Source organism: Phyllosticta citribraziliensis (genome assembly GCF_038025025.1).
Source record: "Phyllosticta citribraziliensis strain CPC 17464 chromosome Unknown J3D65scaffold_6, whole genome shotgun sequence".
Taxonomy (NCBI): Eukaryota; Fungi; Ascomycota; class Dothideomycetes; order Botryosphaeriales; family Phyllostictaceae; genus Phyllosticta; species Phyllosticta citribraziliensis.
The window spans coordinates 205039-228366 of NW_027117343.1; the positions used below are offsets into that span (position 1 = coordinate 205039).

At 46.0% G+C, this 23328-nt stretch overlaps 9 protein-coding genes across 9 annotated transcripts; 7 read left to right on the forward strand and 2 right to left on the reverse strand.

Annotated features, from left to right (window-relative positions):
* Positions 1 to 796: 796 nt before the first annotated feature.
* Positions 797 to 2037, forward strand: J3D65DRAFT_623513 (BTB/POZ protein). Its single transcript, XM_066800164.1, has 3 exons — positions 797 to 896; positions 952 to 1084; positions 1164 to 2037. Exons 1-3 carry the CDS (start codon positions 853 to 855, stop codon positions 1605 to 1607), a joined length of 621 nt encoding a protein of 206 aa, XP_066654966.1. The 5' UTR covers positions 797 to 852; the 3' UTR covers positions 1608 to 2037.
* J3D65DRAFT_602873 (uncharacterized protein) lies at positions 2024 to 2374 on the forward strand (the record flags this gene model as incomplete). Its single annotated transcript, XM_066798161.1, has 2 exons — positions 2024 to 2301; positions 2341 to 2374. The coding sequence occupies 2 exons, from the start codon at positions 2024 to 2026 to the stop codon at positions 2372 to 2374; spliced, it is 312 nt and encodes a 103-aa protein (XP_066654967.1).
* Positions 2375 to 3354: 980 nt separating this feature from the next.
* On the reverse strand, positions 3355 to 4893 carry J3D65DRAFT_667543 (uncharacterized protein; the record flags this gene model as incomplete). Its single annotated transcript, XM_066803028.1, has 4 exons — positions 3355 to 3390; positions 3450 to 3872; positions 3981 to 4665; positions 4865 to 4893. 4 exons carry the CDS (start codon positions 4891 to 4893, stop codon positions 3355 to 3357), a joined length of 1173 nt encoding a protein of 390 aa, XP_066654968.1.
* A 2552-nt stretch (positions 4894 to 7445) lies between these two features.
* On the forward strand, positions 7446 to 8674 carry J3D65DRAFT_676892 (BTB/POZ protein). Its single transcript, XM_066803626.1, has 3 exons — positions 7446 to 7591; positions 7648 to 7780; positions 7845 to 8674. The coding sequence occupies exons 1-3, from the start codon at positions 7545 to 7547 to the stop codon at positions 8421 to 8423; spliced, it is 759 nt and encodes a 252-aa protein (XP_066654969.1). The 5' UTR covers positions 7446 to 7544; the 3' UTR covers positions 8424 to 8674.
* Positions 8675 to 9081: 407 nt separating this feature from the next.
* J3D65DRAFT_676893 (BTB/POZ protein) lies at positions 9082 to 10275 on the forward strand. The gene is made up of 3 exons (XM_066803627.1): positions 9082 to 9372; positions 9432 to 9564; positions 9614 to 10275. The coding sequence occupies exons 1-3, from the start codon at positions 9314 to 9316 to the stop codon at positions 10199 to 10201; spliced, it is 780 nt and encodes a 259-aa protein (XP_066654970.1). The 5' UTR covers positions 9082 to 9313; the 3' UTR covers positions 10202 to 10275.
* An 874-nt stretch (positions 10276 to 11149) lies between these two features.
* Positions 11150 to 11491, forward strand: J3D65DRAFT_667548 (uncharacterized protein; the record flags this gene model as incomplete). Its single annotated transcript, XM_066803029.1, has 1 exon — positions 11150 to 11491. One exon carries the CDS (start codon positions 11150 to 11152, stop codon positions 11489 to 11491), a length of 342 nt encoding a protein of 113 aa, XP_066654971.1.
* A 6097-nt stretch (positions 11492 to 17588) lies between these two features.
* Positions 17589 to 18799, forward strand: J3D65DRAFT_658328 (uncharacterized protein; the record flags this gene model as incomplete). Its single annotated transcript, XM_066802540.1, has 2 exons — positions 17589 to 18489; positions 18566 to 18799. The coding sequence occupies one exon, from the start codon at positions 17589 to 17591 to the stop codon at positions 18405 to 18407; it is 819 nt and encodes a 272-aa protein (XP_066654972.1). The 3' UTR covers positions 18408 to 18489; positions 18566 to 18799.
* Positions 18800 to 19279: 480 nt separating this feature from the next.
* J3D65DRAFT_676895 (uncharacterized protein) lies at positions 19280 to 20139 on the forward strand (the record flags this gene model as incomplete). Its single annotated transcript, XM_066803628.1, has 3 exons — positions 19280 to 19332; positions 19382 to 19526; positions 19590 to 20139. The coding sequence occupies 3 exons, from the start codon at positions 19280 to 19282 to the stop codon at positions 20079 to 20081; spliced, it is 690 nt and encodes a 229-aa protein (XP_066654973.1). The 3' UTR covers positions 20082 to 20139.
* A 253-nt stretch (positions 20140 to 20392) lies between these two features.
* J3D65DRAFT_695625 (uncharacterized protein) lies at positions 20393 to 22848 on the reverse strand (the record flags this gene model as incomplete). Its single annotated transcript, XM_066804004.1, has 4 exons — positions 22653 to 22848; positions 22462 to 22597; positions 21752 to 22410; positions 20393 to 21725 (listed from the first exon to the last, which is right to left on the reverse strand). The coding sequence occupies exons 1-4, from the start codon at positions 22697 to 22699 to the stop codon at positions 20393 to 20395; spliced, it is 2175 nt and encodes a 724-aa protein (XP_066654974.1). The 5' UTR covers positions 22700 to 22848.
* Between the last annotated feature and the right edge of the window lie 480 nt (positions 22849 to 23328).

Here is a 23328-nt window from a genome sequence, read left to right on the forward strand (position 1 = left end):
TTGGGGGCTTGCTGGTTGACGCGCTCACGTCATGGACGAACGACCTCCTTCGCCGCCATGAGTTCAACGTCGCCACAACGTAGCGAACGACGTTGAGACACCGAGAGCCAGCTTTGAATCTACACTGCCGTCTACGGGATCGCAGAAATACTCCAGATCCATGGTCTGAAGAAACTCGCAGCTGAGCGCGCTTTCGTTCTCCAACCTCGCATCTGTCGTTGCACTCGTCTACGACTCCACCCCGGACACCGACCGTCGTCTCCGGGACATGCTGGTCAAGTCCGAGAAGCTCAAGATAGAGAAGGAGAACCTTCTCGGCAGCGACACGTTCAACTCATCTATGGAGGAGAATGACACTTTCTCGGCAGACCTGGTTCACGTCCTGTTCGATTGGGTCCAGATAAACTCTGTCAGGGCACTACTGTTGCTCCTTCGCACGCTCGGAAAACAAGGCAGTCAGAGAACAAGGGGCGCTGTGGGTGGATAAGTAAGAAAATGATCACGGCGGCTGGAGGAAGAAGGTAGAAACCAAGCTGCTGCTGAATGGGGACGTATGACAACATAAGTGAGAAGGCGATGGGTGAGCTTGTTGAGACCAGCATTGATGAAGTTCCCTTCTCCTTCTCGCTATTCACATTTTTGAACAAGTCTGTATTTTTGTTTTGAAGCACTACCGAGGACTCAGTGCCAAATGCGGCCGCGCCTGCCTCCTGCGCCTTCGGAGCTTTTGCACCGGAGCCGAAGTCGCGTATATTTTTCCGTCGGCGCGTCGTCTTCCTAACCAAAACAACCACCGCACACCACGGAAACCTCCAAGCTTCAACGAAAATTTCACCGCGCAACCCCAAAACCATGGGGACCTCCGCGGATAATCTCTTTCGCAAGAGCATCGGCGAGTACGTATTGCAAGCAGAACCCCCAGCTCTCGAACAAGTCACTGAAGGCGCTCAGGTTGCTCGATTCGGGTCTCTACGCCGACGTGGAGGTGAAGGTCGGGACTACTACTTTCAAGGCCCACAAGGCCATCCTCTGCACTCAGTGCGACTTCTTTCGTCACGCATTCGACAAAAGCAATGGCTTCAAGGTACGTCCTTTACAAATCTGCCTCAGGTACCCTCGCTCTCCCCAGAGATCAGCTGCTAACCTGAGACGGTGCCGTGCAGGAGGCTGAAACCAACGTCATCGCTCTCGGAGAGCCGACCACTCCCGAGGTTACGCGCGCGATGCTTGAGTTCCTGTACCGTGGCAATTATACCAAGACTCAAGACGCCGAGAGCCAGTTCGTCATCGACGTGGGCGTCTTCATTGCCGGCGAGATGTACATCATCCCTGGCCTGAAGGAAATCGCCTTCACGCGTATCCAAGAAGTTCTCAACAACGTCGTCTACTATTCAACTTTCCCGACCGGCATCGCAAAAATATACGATTTCACCCCAGAAAACGACCGCAGCCTCCGCAACTTGCTGGTTGACACTGCCAAGCTCAAGATCGAGACTGGGGGTCTCCTGCAAAACCAAGGCTTCAACGAGGCCTTGGAGACTTGCAGTGGTTTCGGCAAAGATCTAGTCCATGCGCTCGGCACTTACACAGTCATCTGGGAAGAGTGATGGACGTCTGTTGGGTTCCCAAGACTAAAACATATACGGCGCTGTTGGCCGGTTGGCAGGATCAGGGCGGCGTACGTTGGGAGTAGCTTACACGAATGAATTTTGCTTCTCTTTCACATCTGGAATCGTGTTTTCCTCTTTGATTCAAAAACACCGCAAGAAATATCTCAGTAGTGGTGGGCCTCCGTGGCAGCGTAAGGAGCCCAGCGAACTCAATCACGCTGGAAGATCCCGCCACTCCCGACGTCGTCCGCTCCGTTCTAGCATTCCTACACTGCGGCGAATAAAACACGTGTGAAGACGTTGAGAAGCACTTTTTAATTGGTCTTGGGGTCATGGTGGTCGCGGAAATGTACATGATCCCGAGTCTCAAGGAGCTTGCATTCAGCTACCTTTACGACAATATCGACTAGGCAATGCGATACTCGAGTCTGTCGTCTGCTATGAACAACATCTATAACTTCACTCCCGAGGACGACCACGGCCTCCGCGACCTGCTTGTCCAGACGGCAGTCGCGAAGATTGAGAACGAGAACCTTTTAGCAAGTCAGTCCTTCAACGACGTTCTTGAAGCCTACGGCAAATTCGCGAAGGACATCATCCATGCCCTGCATAAGGCTACCGTCGTCATCTGGGAGATCGACCTTGAGTGCAAGGTCTGCGCGCAAGTCGCCACCATCCCGATCAAGGCCAGGTAGGAGGGCAAGGCTACGTGCTCCTACGGTTGCGATAGGGTGTACGACGCAAAGTATTGGATTTGGATCTGAGGGAGACATCGCCTTTGTGGGTGGTTCTAGAGAATGCAGTCATAAAAATCAACCTCTTCCAATCGGCCTGTCATCAAAGCTGCCTGTGACTGTGCCAGGGCGTGGCCGAGAGGCCGTTGTTTTTCCCGTCGCACCTGCGATGTCCAAGCGCCAACGAAAACCTGCTCGACCAAGCGACTCTTAACGAGGCGGTGAAGAGCAACATTGGATCCACCGAGGGCCTCGCTGACGCCCCTCAGAAATCAAAGAACCAGGAGGAAGCCTCAAGAAGCTGAAGATCGCGTGTAATGTATTGTCCAGGAGGGAACGTGCCAGGAAACTGAAGCGGGCCGTTCAAATGACCACCTCAACTACTCACCAATTACGTCACTCCGCTTGCCTTCGGTCGGTTTCTGGTTCATTCAAACCAGTCCGGAAGGTAGGTGATTTCGCCTCTGAGCAGTTTTCAATTTCCAGCCAGGTCGCTCGCCCTATTTTCACTCAACATGCAATTTGTCGCTGCCCTTGTTGTGTGCGAAGCTCGTCGAATGCCTCGATGTGGTTGGCTCTGACCTATGACGCTTACGTACTATGCTGGATGCGGTGTCCAAAAGGAAAGAGGAAAGAACGAAACATCATTGTTTGTCGACTATTGTTTGTCGACTATTGTTTGTCGACTCCCCATCCCTCCAGCGTTCCCGTCATCCCCACCCCGAATTCCCTCCCACACATTCTGTGCTACACAATCCAGGTTTTTTAACTTGTCCAGATCATTCTTTTCGACCGCTTCAGGTCCGTTTATCATTTCCCAGCACCTTTCCCCGGCTTGCTTCCAGTTAGTTGGAAGCTGTTCCTTGGCCATCTGGGAAAATACCCTCCGCACGTTCATTGTTTGACGTTCCAGCCAATGCACAGTAGGCCGGGTGTTCGGGTCAAAGAACAGGACCCCGTGCCCAAGCTCCTCCACCATATGCCTCCACCTCCTTGCGATACTCAACTCGTTATGAACCAGAAGCCTCGGGCTCATACTGGACCGTCTTTTGCGCCGCAGCTCGCCGCCCGTGATATGGTACAAATCCACCAGGGCCGTGGTTACCAGGGCGGCAGCTTTACTGCTCCCACCTCTTGACCTTTGGCCACCGCCGTCCAGTTCCCTCTGGCGCAAAACCTCCTCGACTTGGTCGTCAAAATGATTTGCCAACATGAGGTAACTGACTTTTTGCCTCACGGCTGCTGCGTTGGCTGAGACATTGGCCTTGAAAGACATATCGAACAGTTGGATGAACAGTCGCTGCTTTTCCTCGGTAAGACAAGCCGCGTCGAAGTTGGCCATCTGGTTTTGGTCGAAGTGGATACTTGCAGCCATTGCCGGTTCATTTGCTGTGTCGGCGGGTGTAGATCTGATACCGGGGTCGCTGAGCGTGTTTAATGTCGAGTTGATCAGGCAGATCGTCATTTTAAACTCCTCGGCCTTTCTGAGCAGGACCTTGCCCATCTCCGCCTCCATCATTACCAACCCCTGTGCATTCTTTTTAGTAGTCCTCTTTGTTCTTGATACCGCATCGCCCCTACCGCGCAGACGGGTCTCCGTCTCGGACTTCCTGATCCATTCAATGTCCGGACTTACCGCCCGGAGCTTTGTCAAAAGCCTTTCTTCCTTTTGGGCTTCGTCGTCGAGGTCCTCAGCGGGTCTGGTGGCAGACGGACCACTCCGAGCGCGGAAAGGGGCATTCCTGGAAGGCGAACAGGACCCGGATGACTCGTTGGAGTCGTCGGAATTGTCGGACAAAGAGATTACTTCGACCTTCTTGGATTGACCGGCTGTTGCGGCCTGTTTGTCCGTCTCGACACCATCGATGTTGTCGGGCCCCGCCGATGAAGACACCTCCGCCGCCGTTACATCCTTTCTCGCTCGCTTCCGTTGCGTTTCCTCTTCCTCGTTCTCTCGACATCGCTTTCCCAAAGCAGCCGAGGTGGCCTTTGTCAGAGCAGGCCCCGGTTCTTCACGCACTCCAGATCCGTTGACGTCACTTTTCCTGGTCACCCTAAGCAGCTGGTCCCATTGACCGAATCCGAAGACACCGTCGAAGCCAGGAGTAGTGTCCTTGAGAAACTTCAGAACTGAAACTCTGGAGGCGGCGACAAGGAGGCAAGGCGCCGTCGATGGATCCCCGTCCCCGTCTTCGGTCCTTGGACCAAGCACTACTGCACCCCGAGAGACAGGGTTTGCCGCTTTCCTTAAGGACTTCGCGATCGCAAGAAGGGATTCGTTTGGAAAAGGCACAAAGTAGCCGCTGTCTCTAAGTTTGAAACTGCTGCTTGTCAGCTGACAATCACGTCAAGATCGAGATGGCGCGCAGACCCATCGTGGAAACGAAGACCCCTGATGTCTCTTACTCTTCCGTTCAATGCAGCGGCTGAAATCTCCCCCAATGGAGCCTGTCCCGTTTCGTTTCCAATGGCGGAGGGGCATCTTCTGGAAGCTCCGGAGTCACTGGCCTCGAGACCAACAGGTTGGCAAGGGGACTTTTGAGAGACATTTCGCTCCGAGGCATCAGGACTGGCAGACGATCGGAGGGGTGGATTTAGATTTGAACGCCCAACACAGGGGAGCATTTTCTGAAAGACTTTCTTGAATAAATTCAGTTCAGAGCAATTAGTGAGGATTTTTCAAAGACCGCTCAAGAGGGGCGCGAGCTGGAAATTTTGGATTGCTCGGGGCGGCTGCCGGGGCTCCTTGAGGTAATTTGGAAAAAGGTATTCCTCAGGATTGGCTGGGGACAGAGAGAGGCGGAAAACCACTTGCTCGGGAAGAGACAACCGACAGAGTGTTTATCTTCTTCATTCGCGGCCAAGAGTATCTGCGACTCGCTATACGCGCCAGAGCATAACATTTGTCCTCAAAGCTTACTGGCCGACGCGCTTACGGCCCGGGTGCGCGAGGAATTCCAGGGTACGCGATGGCTGCCAGGGTGCGCGATAACTTTCAGGGTACGCGTTCACTTCCAGAATACGCGCCGACGCCCAAGATACGCGCCAACATCCAGGGCACGCGCCTGCATCCAAAGTGAACAAGCGCCGTTAGCGCCAGGACTTCGACGACACCGCTTCAGATATGGTACGACGGCTCCGAAACCCAATTGCTCATACCACTCATCAATGTTGCTGTCGTTGTCCCGGTCGAATCGGATATTCATCATCCAAGGAGTTGGTGTTTCCTCGCGCCTGGAGCGCCGTCGGGTGGTCTTCGAGTTTCTCTTCCGGAATTAGCACCTGCTTGCCGAAGCCACTAAAACAGAGTTTGATCCGGAGAGTAACCTGCAAAGTGCGTCGTTCAATAAGGCGATTGAGGGATACAGAATCGGGGAGGTCGAAGCCATATGCGAGGTCGGCTCTCATACAACGATGATCCCAGCAAGACTATGTGCAGAGAAGTAAGCTTTCTTTTACGATGGCTTTTGTGACTCCAGAAAAGACTTGCATTTCGTGCGGGGTGTAGAAGACGCATGTGCAATAATCCAAACAAACAACTCTCGCGCGCTACAAGCGCTGATGGCCCTTGCGCATCTGCAGCAGCTGCTGCAAATCGAGATGAGGCGGAGGAAGCAAGGGACATACAGTAGCAGGGGTGGATAGGCTGCGGGTCTCGGAGCAGAGCGCACACAGCACTTCCATCATGCAAGCATGTTTTCTTCCCTCACCAAGTCATGGAGGACGGAGTCTCCTGTAGGCAGTAGAGTCGGCAGACAGCCGAGGCGCTAGTCCGTAGTTAGTCCAGCGTGGTGCTGCGCAGGCGTCGCCCAGGGCGATATCTCAGTCTCGCACTCACCTACTCAATCAATACACCTGATTTCGCACCTTCGTCGGCCCTGACCTCCTTCACCAAGCCCATAATACTCGTTCTCGGTCTCCTTCCTACTGTCCTCCGTTCTCAAGATTGCAGTAGTGGAACATGACAGACTACGCGGATAACGGAGCAATAGGGGCGGGGCCGTTGCAAATACCAGCTGCCTACGCCGACGTCGAAATCGTCTGTCTAGATACATTGGGAATCAGAGCACACAAATCAGTCATTTAAGACCGCAGCATCTACTTCATGGATCAGTTGGATCTTCTGGAGACTAAAAAGGAGTATGAGGTGCGTCACCTGCCAAAATCCAAAGCTTCAGGCCCGCTGGTACTAATGGTAGAAGCGAACGCATGTCCTGAACGAGCCTTTGGTCACCGAACTTCACACCTTGTACAGGGACTCTGTTGTCGTCCGCGCAGTCGTTGAGCACATGTACTTTATGGATTATAACGAGCCAAAATACGCCAAATGGCACGAGATGATGCTGTTCCAAGTTGGGGTATTCGACGCAGCGTTCTTCCTGGATGTTCCCTCCACTCAGGAATTGGCGAGCAGCCGGTTTGAAGCACTCGTTCGAAAACACTGGAAAGACCCGGGCTTTGGGGACGTCGTCGGGCGTATGGCGTACAGCTTCCAGTACATTCAACCGCTCCGCGCCGTTTGCTTTCAGGTCATGCGCGACAACGGTTGGAGCTTGCTGGAAGATGCTGGATTCTGTGAGGAGCTGAGAATGTTTCTGGGCAAGTGGGGTGGAGATCGTCTGATTGGGCAGCTGAAAGATGTGCGCTTGCAAATGGAGGGACAACCAAAAGACAACTGAAACTTTGGGTGTCGACGTTGGAATCTCCGGGCTTGATGCAGTTTGGGCAAAATAAAAGCGGATTTTTTCAGGATTCACTGCCTAGTGAGTAGTCCAATTTGAAAGACGAGCTCAGAGCTGGAGCGAGGATTCAAGTCTCGAAAACTGGCTGTGCTGTTGGAAAGCCAGTTGAAGTGGCTCGCGCACGCAGCAGCAGCAGCACCGACAACGTGCACGGCGAGCAGTGAGGTGAATGGAATGTCGCAAAGCATCCACACGCGACAGTTTGCGTCGATTGAGAGCGATGCAATGCGGAACTTGCAAGACGGCTTCCGGCCTGGGGAAGTCTCCAAGTCGTGGTGTTCTGTTGTCTCAGAAGTGGCTGGTTAGGTAGGTCGTTGGTCGCGTCTCCGGGCGCGTCCTCTTCTGGCAGCTTTACCTCCCACATCCTGGCCACAACGTGCCGTTTCCTCTTCAACCTCCCAAAACAGCGTGCAAGTCACAGCTTATACCTGCGCCAACCAGCCCAGAGCATCTTCAAAATGCCGGCCTCAGAAGGTGACCACCGCCTTCGCAAGTCCATCGCCAGGTGAGTCTCGCAACCAGCTAGCTTCCACTTCAAGGTATCGAGTTGACCCGCCTCAGCCTACTGGACTCTGGCCGTTTCGCAGATGCGAAGATCGAGTGCGACGGCCAGACATTCCACGTCCATAAGTCCGTCATCTGCACTCAGAGCGAGTACTTTTCCCGCGCGTTTGATGAGAAAAACGGCTTCAAGGTAAGTTTTACTGCCTGTGTCGCCCCATTTTGTGCTTCCTGTACTCACTGATGACGCGTCGCAGGAGGCAAACACCAGCACCATTCAGCTCCAAGAGATCGAAGCTTCCACCGTCCGCGCAATCATCGAATTCATGTACCATGGCGACTACAAAACTACTGCCGAGGACAACGATCTGCTGCTGAGCATCGACGTCTACGCCGCCGCTGAGATGTACCAGGTTGGAGGCTTGAAGGAAGCTGCTACGCGTCATTTCAAGGAAGTAGCTCCCAGCATGTTCGATATCCCTACTTTCCCTGATGCCATTCATGCGATTTACCAGAGTACCATGGAGGAAGATCGTGGTCTACGCGACATCCTTGTCGATACAGCTGTTCCTCAGATTCACGACCTTGTCAAAGCAACGAAATTCAATAATACCCTCGTCCAAAATGGAGAGTTCGGAAAGGATCTCGTTCACGCCATGAACATGAAGTTTGAGGATGACGTCTTGGTGACGATCACTTGCCCTGGCCTTGGTTACCCGGGCTGCCTAGGCCAAGAGAATGTCAAAGGGGCGTTGCTTAGATCTGGAAAGCCGCTCCTCTGTAATTACTGCGGAAACGCTGCGCCATATTCCAGATGGTTCCGGGTCAACCACTGAATGATGTGTCCAGGACTCACGAGTCGCGAATCACAGAGCAGTCCGGGGTCAAGATGGTATGTGGGCACTGGAAACAGGAGCGGAAAGGAAGCACAACGACAAATGGATGGCTGTCAATGTTGGCGCAGGACTGACACCAACTCCATGGATAGACTGGGTAGTGGGTACATGGCCCAAGTCAAAACAGGTACACATTGAGCATCTCCCAGAAGAGCTTCAGAACACTCCCGCGCGAGCATATCAAACTAGCAAGAAAGTTTTCCTTGCACGAGGCTTGAAGCAATGTCGCACTCCTGCATTCTCCGCGAGTCGATTTTCAACACTCCACAAGTCCTTCAGAAGCTAGACTGCTAACTTTCTTTTCCATTGACTCATCGCACCCACGTCTCCGCTCAATGCGCTCGACATCCGCTCACGGAATTGGAGCCCGCCCGTATTGTTCCGTGCCTGGGTTTGTGCATCAAGCTTTAACGGGAATGCCGTTGTGTCTAGGAAGCCCCTGCAAGCACGGCGGGAGGAAGCGAAACATGGCCGCATGCGCAGCTTTCTTGTCGTCAGCCTTTCTGCATATTCAAACCGCTTGTCTCTTATCATGCTTTTGAATGCGGCACAAGGTTTGCTTCCTCTTTCCGCACCTCTGATGGCTCTGCGGATTGAGTTATTTTTCGCGCAAGCTCGTTGACCGGAGTCGTTCATTGGGAAGTCGAAACCTTTTCAGGGATTGCCTCCATGCGCGGATCCTGGTCGATTTGATCGACTTGGAAGCTGCCCAGCTAGAATCTCCAGTGCATGGAACCGCTTCTCGTCCTGATGCCAGCCAAAAAAGCAGCGAGGGGACGGACAGGCTGGCTCTCCACGCCAATCCACTTCTTGCGTCTTTCCACGGCAGGATGTCCACGATGGACCACGATTCGAAAGCAGAGGAACCAATCCAGGCCCCTTTTCTCAGGTCAGCTGCGCCGAGACATGGTTTCATGAAGACCTTCCTTTCCTGCTGACGAGCTCCAGCCTCTTGGAATCAGGCCAGTTTTCCGACCTCAAAATACGATGCAAGGAAGACGAGTACAACGTACACAAGGCGATCGTTTGTCCACAGAGCGACTTTTTCGGCACGGCTCTGAATTCCGTAGGTGGATTCAAGGTTTGCAATCAGTGTCTTGCGTCGAGTATTCTCCTAACAGAAGACGAAGGAGTCGAAGACAAACGTCATCGAACTACACGAGGCGGATCCTGCCGTGGTGCGAGCCATCGTTCAATTCCTTTACCGGAGTGACTATCAGATGGATCCCGAATCCGATGAGAACCGTACGGTTTTCCATGTCAGCATGTACAGTGCGGCGGAAATGTACCAAATCGAAGGCCTGAAAAGCAAAGCCTTACGTCACTTCGAGTCCCGATTCTCAAAGTTTCCGGATACATCTGAGCCATTCGCCAAGATTGTTGAAATGGTCTACAGCTCTACTGTGGACCATGATCGAAGTCTCCGGGATCATGTCGCAAGACATGTGGCCCAGAGCTTTGATGAATTTCGCAAGAGCTCGGAGCTCTCTACGATTGCAGAAGATACTCCAGGTTTCGCGAGAGATCTATCCTATGCTTTGCACGATAATTATCTACAGCAGTTGAAAGTACTTGATAAGCTTGAAGGCTTGGAGATGACATGTCCGCACTGTAAAAGGAGCCAGTTCATGCCTATTCGGGATCTTTTGAACAACACTATGGAGTGGTGCGGGTCATGCCACAAGTATAAGTATGCGCAGGCTTGGACCCGTTACTAAGTGGATCGTAAGCAGGTAACACTTGCTTTCCTCCATGATCTAAGAGGATATTTCATTCAAAATGAGATTGTGGCATTCAGCCTGACGAATCCAACGTCCGGTCAAACGGAAAATATTGAAAACTCAAGCTTCCTATTGAAATGCCACACAGAGCTGTCTGGTGGTGTCGAGTACTACATCTATTGCCTATTGCCATCAAGAATCAGTCTCCACAAATACGTTTGTTGCTTTGCCGCCATTGGCAAGATCCGAGCTCCACTAATTGCGACTTTTTTAAACGCTGGCGGCTTGAGCAGGGGGGCGAAGTGAAAAGGTTCTGGAGTTTATTTGCGGTTCTGGACAGTAGGTAGTCATTTTCCTGCGAACCGCGTGTCTGTCCATCCGTTTCCACAATTCTCAGTAAAGTTACTTTACCTTTCCCAGGGGGTCCTTGCTATTCTGTTCAGCTGCAAAGACCCAGTCCACATAACTAACTGCCCGTCTCGCACCGCTGGGCCGTCACTTCGACAGTCTTTTGCAAGGCCTTGTCAACTCGGACCCTGAAGATTGCAGCGACCATGGGGCAACTAGAGGAAATACAAGCAATGAAAAGAGTCTCCTTCAACCAGTAAGCTCGATTGGAAACCTCATGCGCAAGGACCGCATCATGCGTGCTGACTTGACTTGCCCAAGAATCTTGCAATCAGGCGAATTCTCCGACCTTGAGATACGTTGCAACGAAGACAGCTACAAGGTTCACAAAGCAATCGTCTTGCCATAAAGCGAGTTCTTCCGCGCAGCTTGTAAGGCTGAGCATGGCTTCAAGGTCGGACATTTTCCACCTTGCCCCCAGAGCAAAACTAATGAGTCGGCATCCAGGAGGCAACGTCTGGCGTTGTAGAGATGAATTAAGTAGACCGTCACGTTATGCGGGCCATTGTCCAACACCTATATGGAGATGATTACATCATGCCGGAACCCGAATCAGCCGAAGAGGCTGCGCTATTTCATGTCAACGTGTATGGCGCAGCTGAAATGTATCAGATCAACGGAATGAAGGAAGTTGCACTCGTACACTTCAAAAGATATTTCTCCGAGGCAATTACATGCAAGAAATTCGCCAGAGGCATCGCCGTGGCGTACAGCGTTACCGTGGAGCAAGACAGAGCCCTAAGAGACTTCATTGTCGAACAGGCTGTCCAAAATATCGACACTTTAACGGAAACCGCACAGCTCGACACAGCACTGGACGAGACACCACCCTTTGGAAAAGAACTAGTTCATGCGGTACACGTGTGCCATGTGACCTAACTAAAGAAAGTTGATCAGCTCCTATATATCGTCATGCAATATCCCCATTATAAGAAGGGCGTGCGTAAAGTTAAACTTAAGAGCCTGGTAGGTGATGACCTTTATAAATGCAACTCATATTGCTAGATAAGTATATTATAAATATAGAGCTAATATCACTAGACTCTATATAGGGAGTTGGCACCTTATACTAGAAGTAGAAGGAAAGGCTTATATATACTAGAAGGCTTATATATTATCTCCTATATTTATTTTAATTTAATTAATAGAACTAATATATATAGCATTTCTTAGTATCTTTATATACGTTTTTAAGGCAAGTAGTCAATCTTATAGCTATATATAAGGTATAAGTGCTGTCTAGTAAGATAGAAGAGTAGATAGGCACTGCTATTTTATTCTTAAAGCACGACTTTTAGGTATATTTATACTAAAGAGACCTTAAGGTAAAGATTTATTAAAGAAAATTATACTACCTAGTACTATAGCTGTATTTAGGGAGGATTTTTTACTACTATATTTACCCCTTTTCTATAGTTATACCTTAGGAGCTATTCTTTACTACCCTAACTATACTTAGCTTATACTACTTTTAGACGTATAGCGTGCTAATTTAGGCCTAGAGCTAGTAACTATAAGGTATAAATATTTACCTATACTTGCTTATATTTCCTAATTAGGCAGTATATTATTACTTTATACTATTATATTATCTAGATTTCTTACCCTATACTAAATAATCCTCTTCTATAAAATTACAGTCTCTCTACTATATTTATATTAGAAGTCTGCTTATAAATTACCTTAACTAGGCGGGTATAAGATGGCACCTCTATAGCTATTAGGCAGTATAAGGCATAGCTCTCTATTAGTAGTCCTATATAATAATACTAAGTAGTCTCCTATTATATTATCTTAGCTATAGTTTACCTAGATAACTATAGCTTATCTAGATAATAACTTGCTACTTTAGTTAAGATATACTTATCTATTAGCTTTATATATCTTAATAAGTTTAGGACTTATTAGTAGTTAGTACTAGCTACTACTTCCCCTAGTAGTTTTAGTAGTATATAGATAGCTCTTAGAGTAGCCTTAAATAGAGTCTTTAGTTCTCTTATCTTACTTTATTAGGTTATAAGCCCTTATATTATATATATAAATTACTTATCTAGCTTATTTTAGTATTATACTATAATACTATCTATATAATTATTACTAATAGTTATTTTATTATTTTATTATTTTATCTCTTATTATCTTATATAATTCCTACTCTTTAGTAAATTTATTAGTATTATCTATCTCTATAACTCTAAGTAATATACTAATAGTTATTATTTTTACTATAACTTTACCTTCCCTTCCTCCCTTATTATCTAGTAGTTTAGGCTTTACTGCTGCCTTATCTTCTATACTAGCTAAGTAGGCTAAGGCTAAAGAAGAGGTAGACCTAATTATAAATAATAGTAAGTTTAGTATCTCTTTAAAGAATATCTAGCTACTTAAAGGCCCTACTAACTAGGTAACCTTTAAGATAATAGTTAAGATAAGGCTTAGTCTATTCTATTATACCTATCTACTTAAGGATAAGCTAAAAAATACTACTAATTATAAGAAGGATATATATATTATCTACTAGTTTATAATAATTATTATGCTTCCTATTATAATAGTACTATAGGGGTATACTAGTTTAGCTTACTCTATATAGTAGAAGCTTTATAATATATATAATACTAAGGGTATCTTCTTTAAGGCTAATATTATTAAGGACTTTATCTTCTATTAATATAGTAATTTTATAATAGTAAAGGAATTCTATAATACTCTATATAAATAAAGGTAAGCCTATATTAGCTATATCTAATAGTAAGTTAAGGACTAGATTCTCTATATTCTACTCTTAGAAAACTTATAGGATAATATTCCTATCTAGTATATAACTTAGTATATAAATTAGTATAATAAGAAGAAGATACCTAAGTTTAAGGATCTCTTCTATACTATAACTAATAAGATTAAATATACTAGTAAGAATAGTATTATAGCTCTTACTATTTATACTAGTTAGTAGTCTACTAAGTAGTCTAAGTCTAACTGTACTACCTATAATTACTATAGAAAGAAGGGGTATATTAAGGCTAAGTATAGCTATCTTTACCTTAAATACTATCCTACCTATTAGAAGCTAGTATTAGGGGTATTCTATATACTAGATAATTAAGTCTCTAAACTACTAATAGTAGTAATAGTAATAATAATATTAATAACTAACCCTCTAGTATAAGGTATAAACTACTTTACTACCCTACACCTATATCTAGCTTTAATAAAGGATGAATAGATTGTTAATACTAGGGCTAATACCTACTATATACTAAATTTAACTAAGCTAATAAACTACTTATAGTTTATATAGCTAGTCTAGGTATGTAGTTTAGGTATAGTAATAGCTATTAGCTATAGTAATACTATACTCTACTATTCTATAAATAGTATAGTTAATACTCTTATAATAGAGGGTATTCTATATATTTTAGTACTAATAGTTAGTCTTATCTTAGCTTTAAAACTTAAGTAGAAGGGACTATACCTAGATTAGCTTACCTCTATATTATAAATATAAAACTATAGAATAGCTATTATAGCTTGCCCTAATAGTTTAGGGGTAAATATTCTAATAGTTATTAATAATAATTATATAGTATAAGTATTTACTATAGTAACTCCTCCTATAGTAATATATAAGATATAGTACTAGTAATTAGGGTATATCTATACTGGTATACTTAATAAGCTCTAGTACTAGGGATAACTTATTATTACTAGTAACTAAGACTTCTATTATAAATCCTACTATATAGCTAAGTCCTACTAGATAGTATTATATAAACTAATACCTTAAGTAGATGCACCCTTTAGATACATCTATATTAATATATTTAGACTACTTATAGTTAGCTATAATAGCTGCTATTAGGGAGTAGTATTTATAGATAACTACTTATATCTATAATACTTATTAGTTATAAAGACTAAGGGCGACGCCTTTAATAGTATTTAAAACTTTAGTAAATAGACTAAAACCTAGTTCTAATATAAGATCTAAGCCCTCTAAATAGATAATAGTATAGAGTTTAGTGGCTAAAAGCTACTAGTATAGGTAAAGATAGAGGGTATTAAGGTTAAAAAGATAGTACTATACTTACCTAAGTAAAATAGTATTAGTAAGTTATCTATATACCTTATTACTAGTATAGCCTACTCTATAAGTATTGTGTTAAATATACCTTAATTATTATAGATAGAAGCCTATTAATATATAGTATATCTTCTTAACTATCTTCCTACTTATATACTTAATAGTAAGATACTAGTTAATATTTTTAATAATACTATTAGTAGGTATAAGGATATCTAGTTACTAGTACTAGTCTTTAGTATTACTATATATACTTATATCCTAGCTAAGAAGCGTCTTAAGAGCGCTAAATTTAATATAAGAGTAGAGAAAGGATAGTTTATTAGCTATAACTATAAGTATATCTTCTAGGTATATCTCCCTTAAATAAACTAGGTTATCTATACTTAGGATGTATATTTTAGACCTCCTTAGTAGCTAGACTTAATAGCTACTATAAATAATATAGAAGATAGAAAAGTTAAGAATAGTAATAATAAGATACTTATTATATATCTTATATTAAAAACAGTTTAAGATACTCTTAAAGGCAATACTAAAGTAATCTATAATATAGTAGAATAAGTAATTAAAGTAGTAGAGAGGTCTAATATAGGTAGTATAAATATTAGTAGTAGAGGTAAGGAGGATATATTTATAGATATTATACTATTAGTAGATAAAATAGATTAGATTAATATCTCTCTAGCTAATAAATATACTAGATCTAATAATTTAGTACTTACTAATCTAACTTTAACCCTACTACTACCCTTACTATCTCTATTACCTATACCTACTCTACTACTAATAGTACTATTATAATACCCTTAGTAGATTTATACTAAGATATAATTCTTTAATAAGAAATATAGTTTAGATAATACTTAACCTCCTTAACTATCTACTTACTATATATATACCTTTACTACTATAGAAAATACTACTTATTACTAATAAGACACCATCCCTACTAATAAGGTTCTACCTTACTTATAGTATAAGGCCCTTATAGGGCTAAAATCTATCTATTAGAGACCCTTTATAGATAAGTAGATATAGGAGTTAACTAATACTAGTACCTTTAAAGAGACTAACTACTTATTAGATAGCTCTTAAGTACTACTACTATAATAGGTCTAGGTCTATAAGCTTAATAAGCTAGGTAAGAAGGTTATCTATAAGAGCTATATTATAGTTTTAGGTAATCTTTAATATAAGGGATTTAATATATCTAAAGTATTATTACTAGTTATTATATTTCCTACTTTTATACTATTTTTAGTAATTAACATCTATTATTACCTATTTTATAAGTAAGGGGATATTAAGATAGCCTTCCTTAATATACTACTAAAAGACCTAGTCTATACCTATATACCTCCTAGATACCAGGTCCTATAATAAGTTTAGCATCTCTAAAGAGCCTTATATAGCTTATACTAGTTACTACTTACTTAGTTTTAGTACCTCTATAATTTCTTATACTACCTAGGTTTCTACTCTCTCCCTTTAGAACCCTATATTATAAGATACTAGGATAAGCTTATATTTATCCTTATCTATATTAATAATCTCTATATTACTACTAAAACTAAGTCTAAAGTTAATAAAATTATCTTACTACTTAATACTAAGTTCTACTTTAAAGATATAGGCTAACTATATTACTTCCTTAGTCTTTATATTAATTAATATATAAATAGTATAATTATACTATTCTAAGGTAGATATATTTAAAATATTCTTATATAGTTTAGTATAAGTAATGCTGCATGTATCCTTATACTAATAGATTTCTATAAATTATATATATATAATAGTAAGAATAACCTAGACTATTAATAGCTTTATAGTAAGATTATTAGCTTACTTATATAGTATATAATAAGATACTACCTAGCTATTCTTTTCCCTACTACTTATCTCTTATAATACACCTATAACCTATTAAATAAATACCTTACTACTGCTTACTAAGTCCTTTAATACTTATAGGGTATATATAATTATAGAATTATTCTATACCCTAGTAATAATAGCACTCTTAGCTTATAAATCTATATAGATGCTACTTTTACTAATAATCTAGATACTTATTAGTCCTTATTAGGCTATATTATTATAGCTTTAGGCGGCTTACTATATATAAAGAGTAGGAGATAGAAGCTTATTAGTATATCTATAATAGAAGCTAAGTTTATTAACCTTACTCCTACTATTAAATAAGCTATCTAGATAACTTAAGTTCTTACTAAAATAGGTTATAAGGGCCTTAATACTTAACTAATCTAGCTCTATAATAATAATAAAAATGCCATCTAATTTACTAATAGTATAGAGTTTAATGCTACTATAAAATATATTAATCTGTACTACTAGTATATTAAGTAGGTAGTTATAGATAGAACTATAACTATCTCTTATATCTCTACTAATAAGATGATTGCAGATGGGCTTATTAAAGTATTAGTAATAGTTAAGTACTACTACTTTTATAACCTTATTAGGTATAGACTAATATAGTAAGTTTTCTATTTAGTTAATATAACTACTTATATATTTACTCTACTATAACTATCTCTTTTCTTATCCTAGGGGGTGTATTAGTAGTCCTATATAATAATACTAAGTAGTCTCCTATTATATTATCTTAGCTGTAGTTTGCCTGGATAACTGTAGCTTATCTAGATAATGACTTGCTGCTTTAGTTAAGATATGCTTATCTATTAGCTTTGTGCGTCTTAATGAGTTTAGGACTTATTAGTAGTTGGTACTGGCTACTGCTCCCCCTGGCGGTTTTAGCAGTATATAGATAGCTCTTAGAGTAGCCTTGAATGGAGTCTTTAGTTCTCTCATCTTACTTCGTCACTCTCTTGCTAGGTTCGTCAGGGCAAGGAACTCTTTGTGGCCATGCTGACCTTTTCAAGCGTACTGGAGTCTGGAGAGTACTCCGATCTTGAAATTCGCTGCAGTGACGACAAGTACAAGGTCCACAAGGCCATTGTCTGCTCACAAAGCGAGTTCTTCCGCCTAGCGATCAAGCCTGAAACCGGCTTCAAGGTTGGTTACATCCCCACAACCGCCAAGCTCAATAAATCTAACAATGATTCCGCGCAGGAGGCCACTTCCAACGTCATCACCTTGCATGAGACAGATCCTGCCGTCGTTCGAGCCGTCATCCAGTACTTGTACAGCGGCAGCTACGAATCAGCCGTCGATATTGAAGGCGCATTCGAAGTGCTGATGCGTCACGCCCATACGTACGCAGCCGGCGAAATGTATCAAATCCCTGGCCTTAAACGCGCCGTTTGCAAGAAGGTCGAACAGCTTTTTCCTCGCGTCCTGAGAGCGAAGAGCCTTGCCATCGACCAATTCTCAGGATTCATCAGCGCGGTTTACGGCACCACAGTTGATACCGACATAGACCTCCGCGAGGTTGTTTTCAATCACATAGCTTACAACATGAAGCAGGTCTTTGGACCAGGCTTTACCAAAGCTGTGGAAGAGAACCCAAGGTTCGGAGTCGACATGGTTTGGCTGCTGTTTTATGATAGACGGCCGGAGATTCGCGCACTCGAAGACAACCTGCCGACTATCAGCTATCGTTGTACGGCTTGCGCCGACGTGAATGACGTGGAATATGGAAAGGTCCTGCAGGATGGCGAATTGCGATGCAGTACCTGCGACGCCCCACGAGATATGCTTGTCTGGCGTCCCATCTGCCTCTAATAGAAGGCCTTCCAAAACGCAATCCTTCAAGGCTTGCTCCGCAAAAGGACTGGAACCTACGATGTCAGTAGAAGTGATTCAGGTTCGACACCATTTCTCCAGAAAGTACTGGCTTTGACCATGTACACCCAAGTACAGTGCTTACAGATTTGTCACAGACCTCATTACCGGACGTGGATGTTTCAACTTGCAGTTCAGCAACGCTGCTGGCTAAACTGTTGTGATGGCCGGCCAACTCAGGACAAGGGCTGTGCATCGGGCAGGGTTCAGCACGGAAGGACGGGAGATGTCCAGAAACACATCGCAAGGGAACAGTTGGATGGCTCCCAAAAAGGAGTGAAACTTGCATTCAAGAGAGCTAGATATCATGAAGAAACAGTGAAGACTTGGGCGCAGATCATGCAGTGGTGATATGACTTGACCAGCGAAGACCAGGCTGTTTGGCCGCAATTCTCATTCCGACACAACGCCGCTTCGTCGACTGTGGTCCACCTACATGACGCCCTTCGTTTCTGAGGCGCAAGAAACCGCCCCAAGCTTTTGGTAGTAGGATTCGAGGCTTTTGAGCACTCTGGTTTTCGAAGATCGCCACCCTGCCTACAATGTCCTTGTGAAAAAGCCAAACAACCCAGTACCTCGGCTGATCTGTTGATAAGACAAGGAGAATCTGCGCTTTTCGTCGAGTCGGACTTTCCTTGCACGTCTCGTAAAGCACGCGACATCGTGCCTGCATCCCTTCCTGACTCCAGAACGAGCCACCTCAGTCTTCATTGACAGCCAAGGCCCGCGTTTTATTCAACAGTCACCACAAAGAATCTATCAGCTTACCCATTGAAGCCACGGCAACATTCATTTAGCATCTCAGACCAGCCATGACGCCTCCACCACTTGATCTCGTAATCGCCGCGCAGCAAAAGTTCCGCCGGTGAGCAGCGCCCCCACCGCATCCTCCACCCGCAGCTGACCAGAGCCAGTCTTTTGAGTCAGGGAATTGGTATGAATCTCGAGCTGAGGGTCGGGACTGGGAGGGCCACCGAGAGCGTGAAAATCCACAAGGAGCTTCTATTTCTGCAATGTCCCATCTTCAAATCGATCCTCCAATGGCGGAAAGAAAGCAACGTGCGCGCCAGTCTTTCGCGCTCGCCGCAACCGTGTCAGGGCTACTGCTGATCGAGACTGCAGAGAGATACCAAACTGCTCCACTTCGTCGAAGATCACCCGCTCATCATCAAAGCCCTGGTCAGCTATCTCTACGAAGGGAGGTACGACCCGCCGGCGCCAGACGCGACAGACTCGCCCCTCCTCTTCCACCTGGACCTCTCCGATGCGGCGGAGTTGTGGGGCTTGATCCGGCTCAAGTGCGTCGCTGATGAGTGCTTCATGAAAATACTCTTGGATGGCCCGAATGATTTTGGGTCCCTCAATGCCAAACTCTACGCGGCGCACATTTCGGCGAGGGAAAACCACGATCTCTATCGCCGAGTGGGGAAATGGATGGGTAACGAGCAGGTCAAGGAACTTGTGGACAACAAGGATTTCAGAGGGTTGCGCGAGAGAATGTGGGCAAATCTTGCTGTGCCAGTGCGCAAGGCGCTGCAGCAGGAAAGAGTCATTGTCTACCGGAGCTGTTTTTCCGTCAAAGCGAGTAGGCGAACAGGCGGTCACTATTACTGAAAATCAATCGTTAGCGCAATCAAGAAAATCTGTGGATGGAAGGACTTTTGATTCTCTGCCTCCCTGATGTCTTTGCTACAGAGAATCCGGACCTCATTGTTATCCACGCGCCCGGTATACCCAGACGCCATACCCACAATAGAACCACGGAGAAAGCAAGACAGAAGCGATGAACAGGGCAGGTGCCAGCACCACCTCCTCAAACACCCATGTCCAAAGAAACAACAAATTTGGAGTTTCGCTTGCGGTAGTGACAGTCCGGTGCATCGTCGCCTTTTCAAGATGCAGGTCGAGGGAGCAGCATATTCGTCTTAGCAAGGGACCTCTGTGGTAACGTTGACAGCTTTAGCTTTGCTCTTCTTCTTCTTGCTAGAAGACTTGCCTTTCTGATTGCCTGACGGCATAGGGACGCTTTGGCTGCCCTTTCCAAAGAGCAACTCGTAAGCTTCCTTCTGAGATTGAGTGGATGACACGGAGTTGCTCCTCTTGCTCTTTCCCGAGGGCTTGTCGCCAGAGGACTGGCCCTGCAAGCAGCTGGGCAGCGCAGGTGTACTTTCAGGGCCTGTTGCGGGCCGAGGTGTGCCAGAGAATAGGCCAGTCGTGCGGTTGGGTGCTGCGATGGTGCCTCCAAAGCTAGATCCGAGGACCAAGCCAGAAGTTGATTGACCCTGTGGGTTGGTTGATGCCGTGGGGTCACTCCCAAAGGGCACCCCGAAGGGCGAAGAAGATTGGCCTTGGGTGCTGGTCGACGCCTCGGGTGCACTTCCAAACCTCGTTCCGAAGAGTGGTTTGGAAGAAGATTGGGGTTGCGTGCTGGTTGATGCCGTAGGGTCACTTCCAAAGGGCACCCCGAAGGGCGAAGAAGATCGGCCTTGGGTGCTGGTCGACGCCTTGGGTGCACTTCCAAATCTCGTTCCGAAGAGTGGTTTGGAAGAAGATTGGGCTTGCGTGCTGGTCGACGTCGTGGGGGCACTTCCAATTCCCGCTCCGAAGAGCGACTTGGAGGAAGATTGGCCTTGCGTGCCGGTCGATGCCGTGGGGGCATTTCCAAATCTCGTTCCGAAGAGCGGTTTGGGAGAGGATTGGCTCTGCGTGTTGGTCAATGTCGTGGGGGCGCTTCCAAAACTCGCTCCGAAAGGCGCTTCGGAGGGAAATTGGACCTGTGAATTGGTGGGTGCCGTGACACAACTTGGGAGCCCGATTCCAAAGAGCATTGATCCCGACCGAGAAGAATAATCGGACAACCTGATCTCTTCTCGAGAGAATCCTTGATAGCTAGTTTGGAACTCAATGTCCTCGAAATGAGACATGACATCTTTCCCAAACGTGTCCTTTTCTTTCTCAGTGTGCGGTATGAAGTTAAAATCCCGACTGAATGCGCCAAGTTTGCTCCTTGGAGCGAAAGTCAACCCAGGTACGTTGACGTGTCCAAGCACTGATATGGACTTTGGAGCGGTTGCAGGCTGCGAGACAGCAGTGGGGTTCGGGTTGGTCATTGGAAGGCTACCGATGGAAGGTGGGTGACTCTGTGAAGGCCTAGGAGCATGAGAAGTAGTCGTGGCCGCCATTTTTCCAGTGCTGTCATGTGTGCTTTGGATGGGCGGCGGTGCCGGAAAAGTTGAATTCGAAGCGCTTGCGCCGTGGCTATTGAAAATATCGCGCGTGGGTACTTGAGCCTTCCGTTTTTCTTGGCCACCAGATGTTGAAATGCCTTCGCTGACTTTCCCAATACCGCCTGCGCGTTTTCCTGAGCGGTGGACATCCCTGGTGCATCTACAGCGGAGGCGCGCGTGTTGGAGTGGGCGGAAGCACCATGACTGGGTCCTTTGATGGCCAAAGGTATAGATACATCCGAGGCGGAGGCCGCGCTCTTGGGCGTAGTGAGGGCCGTGGAGGGCGGCAGCGTGCTCACCAGCGCCCGAACGAGATCGTTGCCGAAGCACCCAACGGCGTCCATCGCTTCGCTGAATTCTCCTATTTCCAGCAACTCATGTATTTTCCCCGTGCAGAGCTCGACGATGAGATGACGCAATCCACTATCACTCGCCACGTCCATCTCGTAGATGGCCTTGATCGCAAGGTCCATGCGCAAGTCTTTGACAGTCGCCGCGTTTTCGAATACAATCTTGGCCCGATCGATCGCTTGGTCTCGGAGGCCCTTGACACCATAGGCCTCTCCAATGGCACAGACCTTGATGTGGAAGAGGAAGAGGGCTCCTTTGTCGTTGTCGCGGGGAACGTCGTATTCGAATCGGTAGAGGTACTCCAGGAGAGCCCTCACAGCGGCGGGTTCGTCCTTGTCGAGTCTAATCCTGTTAGAATACGGATCCTGCGTAATACGTTAGGCGCGACAGAAATGCTTCACGTGGACCGGTGGTACCGAGAAGTTGTTGCGAGGATCGACAGCGCTCTTAAAGAATGCGCTCTGCGAGCACAAGACCATCTTGTGCACATTGTAAAAGCTCCCGTCACTGCAGTGGAGTTGAAGATCTGCATACAGCCCTGACTCTAGCATCCTTTTGAAGTCAGCGAGACAGATCTGGCAGATGGCGTGCAAGGAATGGGGCTTACTCTCTGAGGCCAGCTTTGAGCGGGCCAAGCGCCGTGTCCTCTGCCATAGCGAACGGTGCTCAGGTTTCCGGCGACGAAAAGCGTCAGAAAGCGGTGGAACGGTTTTTTTCTTTTGCGAGGAATGCTCGAAGGTAGTTGCTGCAGGAAGGCTGGAGAAGATGATGGGTGTGAGCGGAATGTCGACGTGGAGGACAGCGGCACGTTGCGGAACAATGCCAGTGCCCGATTCGCGTCGGCTCCCGCGTTAATCCCAGACGCGAGGTCAGCTGATCGCTTGGAAAGCTGGACCTGGAGGTAATTCATTACACCGGCGCGACTGTATCCGCAAGCTGATGAGTATTCCTCATCATTTCTATCTTCCAGCAATTTTTAGTTTATCTGGTAAGTAGCCTCTGAAGCGCATGTGCTCTGATGCATTGTGGCTTCTCGTCAGGAAAGTGCTGGCCGTCTTGATGATATCTGGGGGAATCCTGGGCCCTCCAATGAACAGCACCCAGCGCATCTCCTCCAACAAATCTTGCTTACCTCCAGAAAGTCGCGACTTGTTCTGTGAGGCCGCCTCTCAAGATTGAAGTTTTGAGCTATACGGAGAGGTACGGTTCATCGACTCGCCAGGGCTCCACGGTATATGGCACGTGCGACACAGTCAAAGCTACCAGCTGGCCCATTATGAGGA

Excerpts from the sequence above, each read along its gene's own strand:
- J3D65DRAFT_676893 (XM_066803627.1), top strand. The coding sequence starts at position 9,314 with ATGTCCACGATGGACCACGATTCGAAAGCAGAGGAACCAATCCAGGCC. Across the intron at positions 9,373-9,431 it reads ATCCAGGCCCCTTTTCTCAG|CCTCTTGGAATCAGGCCAGT; the intron begins GTCAGCTGCGCC and ends GACGAGCTCCAG. Across the intron at positions 9,565-9,613 it reads ATTCCGTAGGTGGATTCAAG|GAGTCGAAGACAAACGTCAT; the intron begins GTTTGCAATCAG and ends CAGAAGACGAAG.
- J3D65DRAFT_623513 (XM_066800164.1), top strand. The coding sequence starts at position 853 with ATGGGGACCTCCGCGGATAATCTCTTTCGCAAGAGCATCGGCGA. Across the intron at positions 897-951 it reads TTTCGCAAGAGCATCGGCGA|GTTGCTCGATTCGGGTCTCT; the intron begins GTACGTATTGCA and ends GAAGGCGCTCAG. Across the intron at positions 1,085-1,163 it reads ACAAAAGCAATGGCTTCAAG|GAGGCTGAAACCAACGTCAT; the intron begins GTACGTCCTTTA and ends GGTGCCGTGCAG.
- J3D65DRAFT_676892 (XM_066803626.1), top strand. The coding sequence starts at position 7,545 with ATGCCGGCCTCAGAAGGTGACCACCGCCTTCGCAAGTCCATCGCCAG. Across the intron at positions 7,592-7,647 it reads CTTCGCAAGTCCATCGCCAG|CCTACTGGACTCTGGCCGTT; the intron begins GTGAGTCTCGCA and ends GACCCGCCTCAG. Across the intron at positions 7,781-7,844 it reads ATGAGAAAAACGGCTTCAAG|GAGGCAAACACCAGCACCAT; the intron begins GTAAGTTTTACT and ends GACGCGTCGCAG.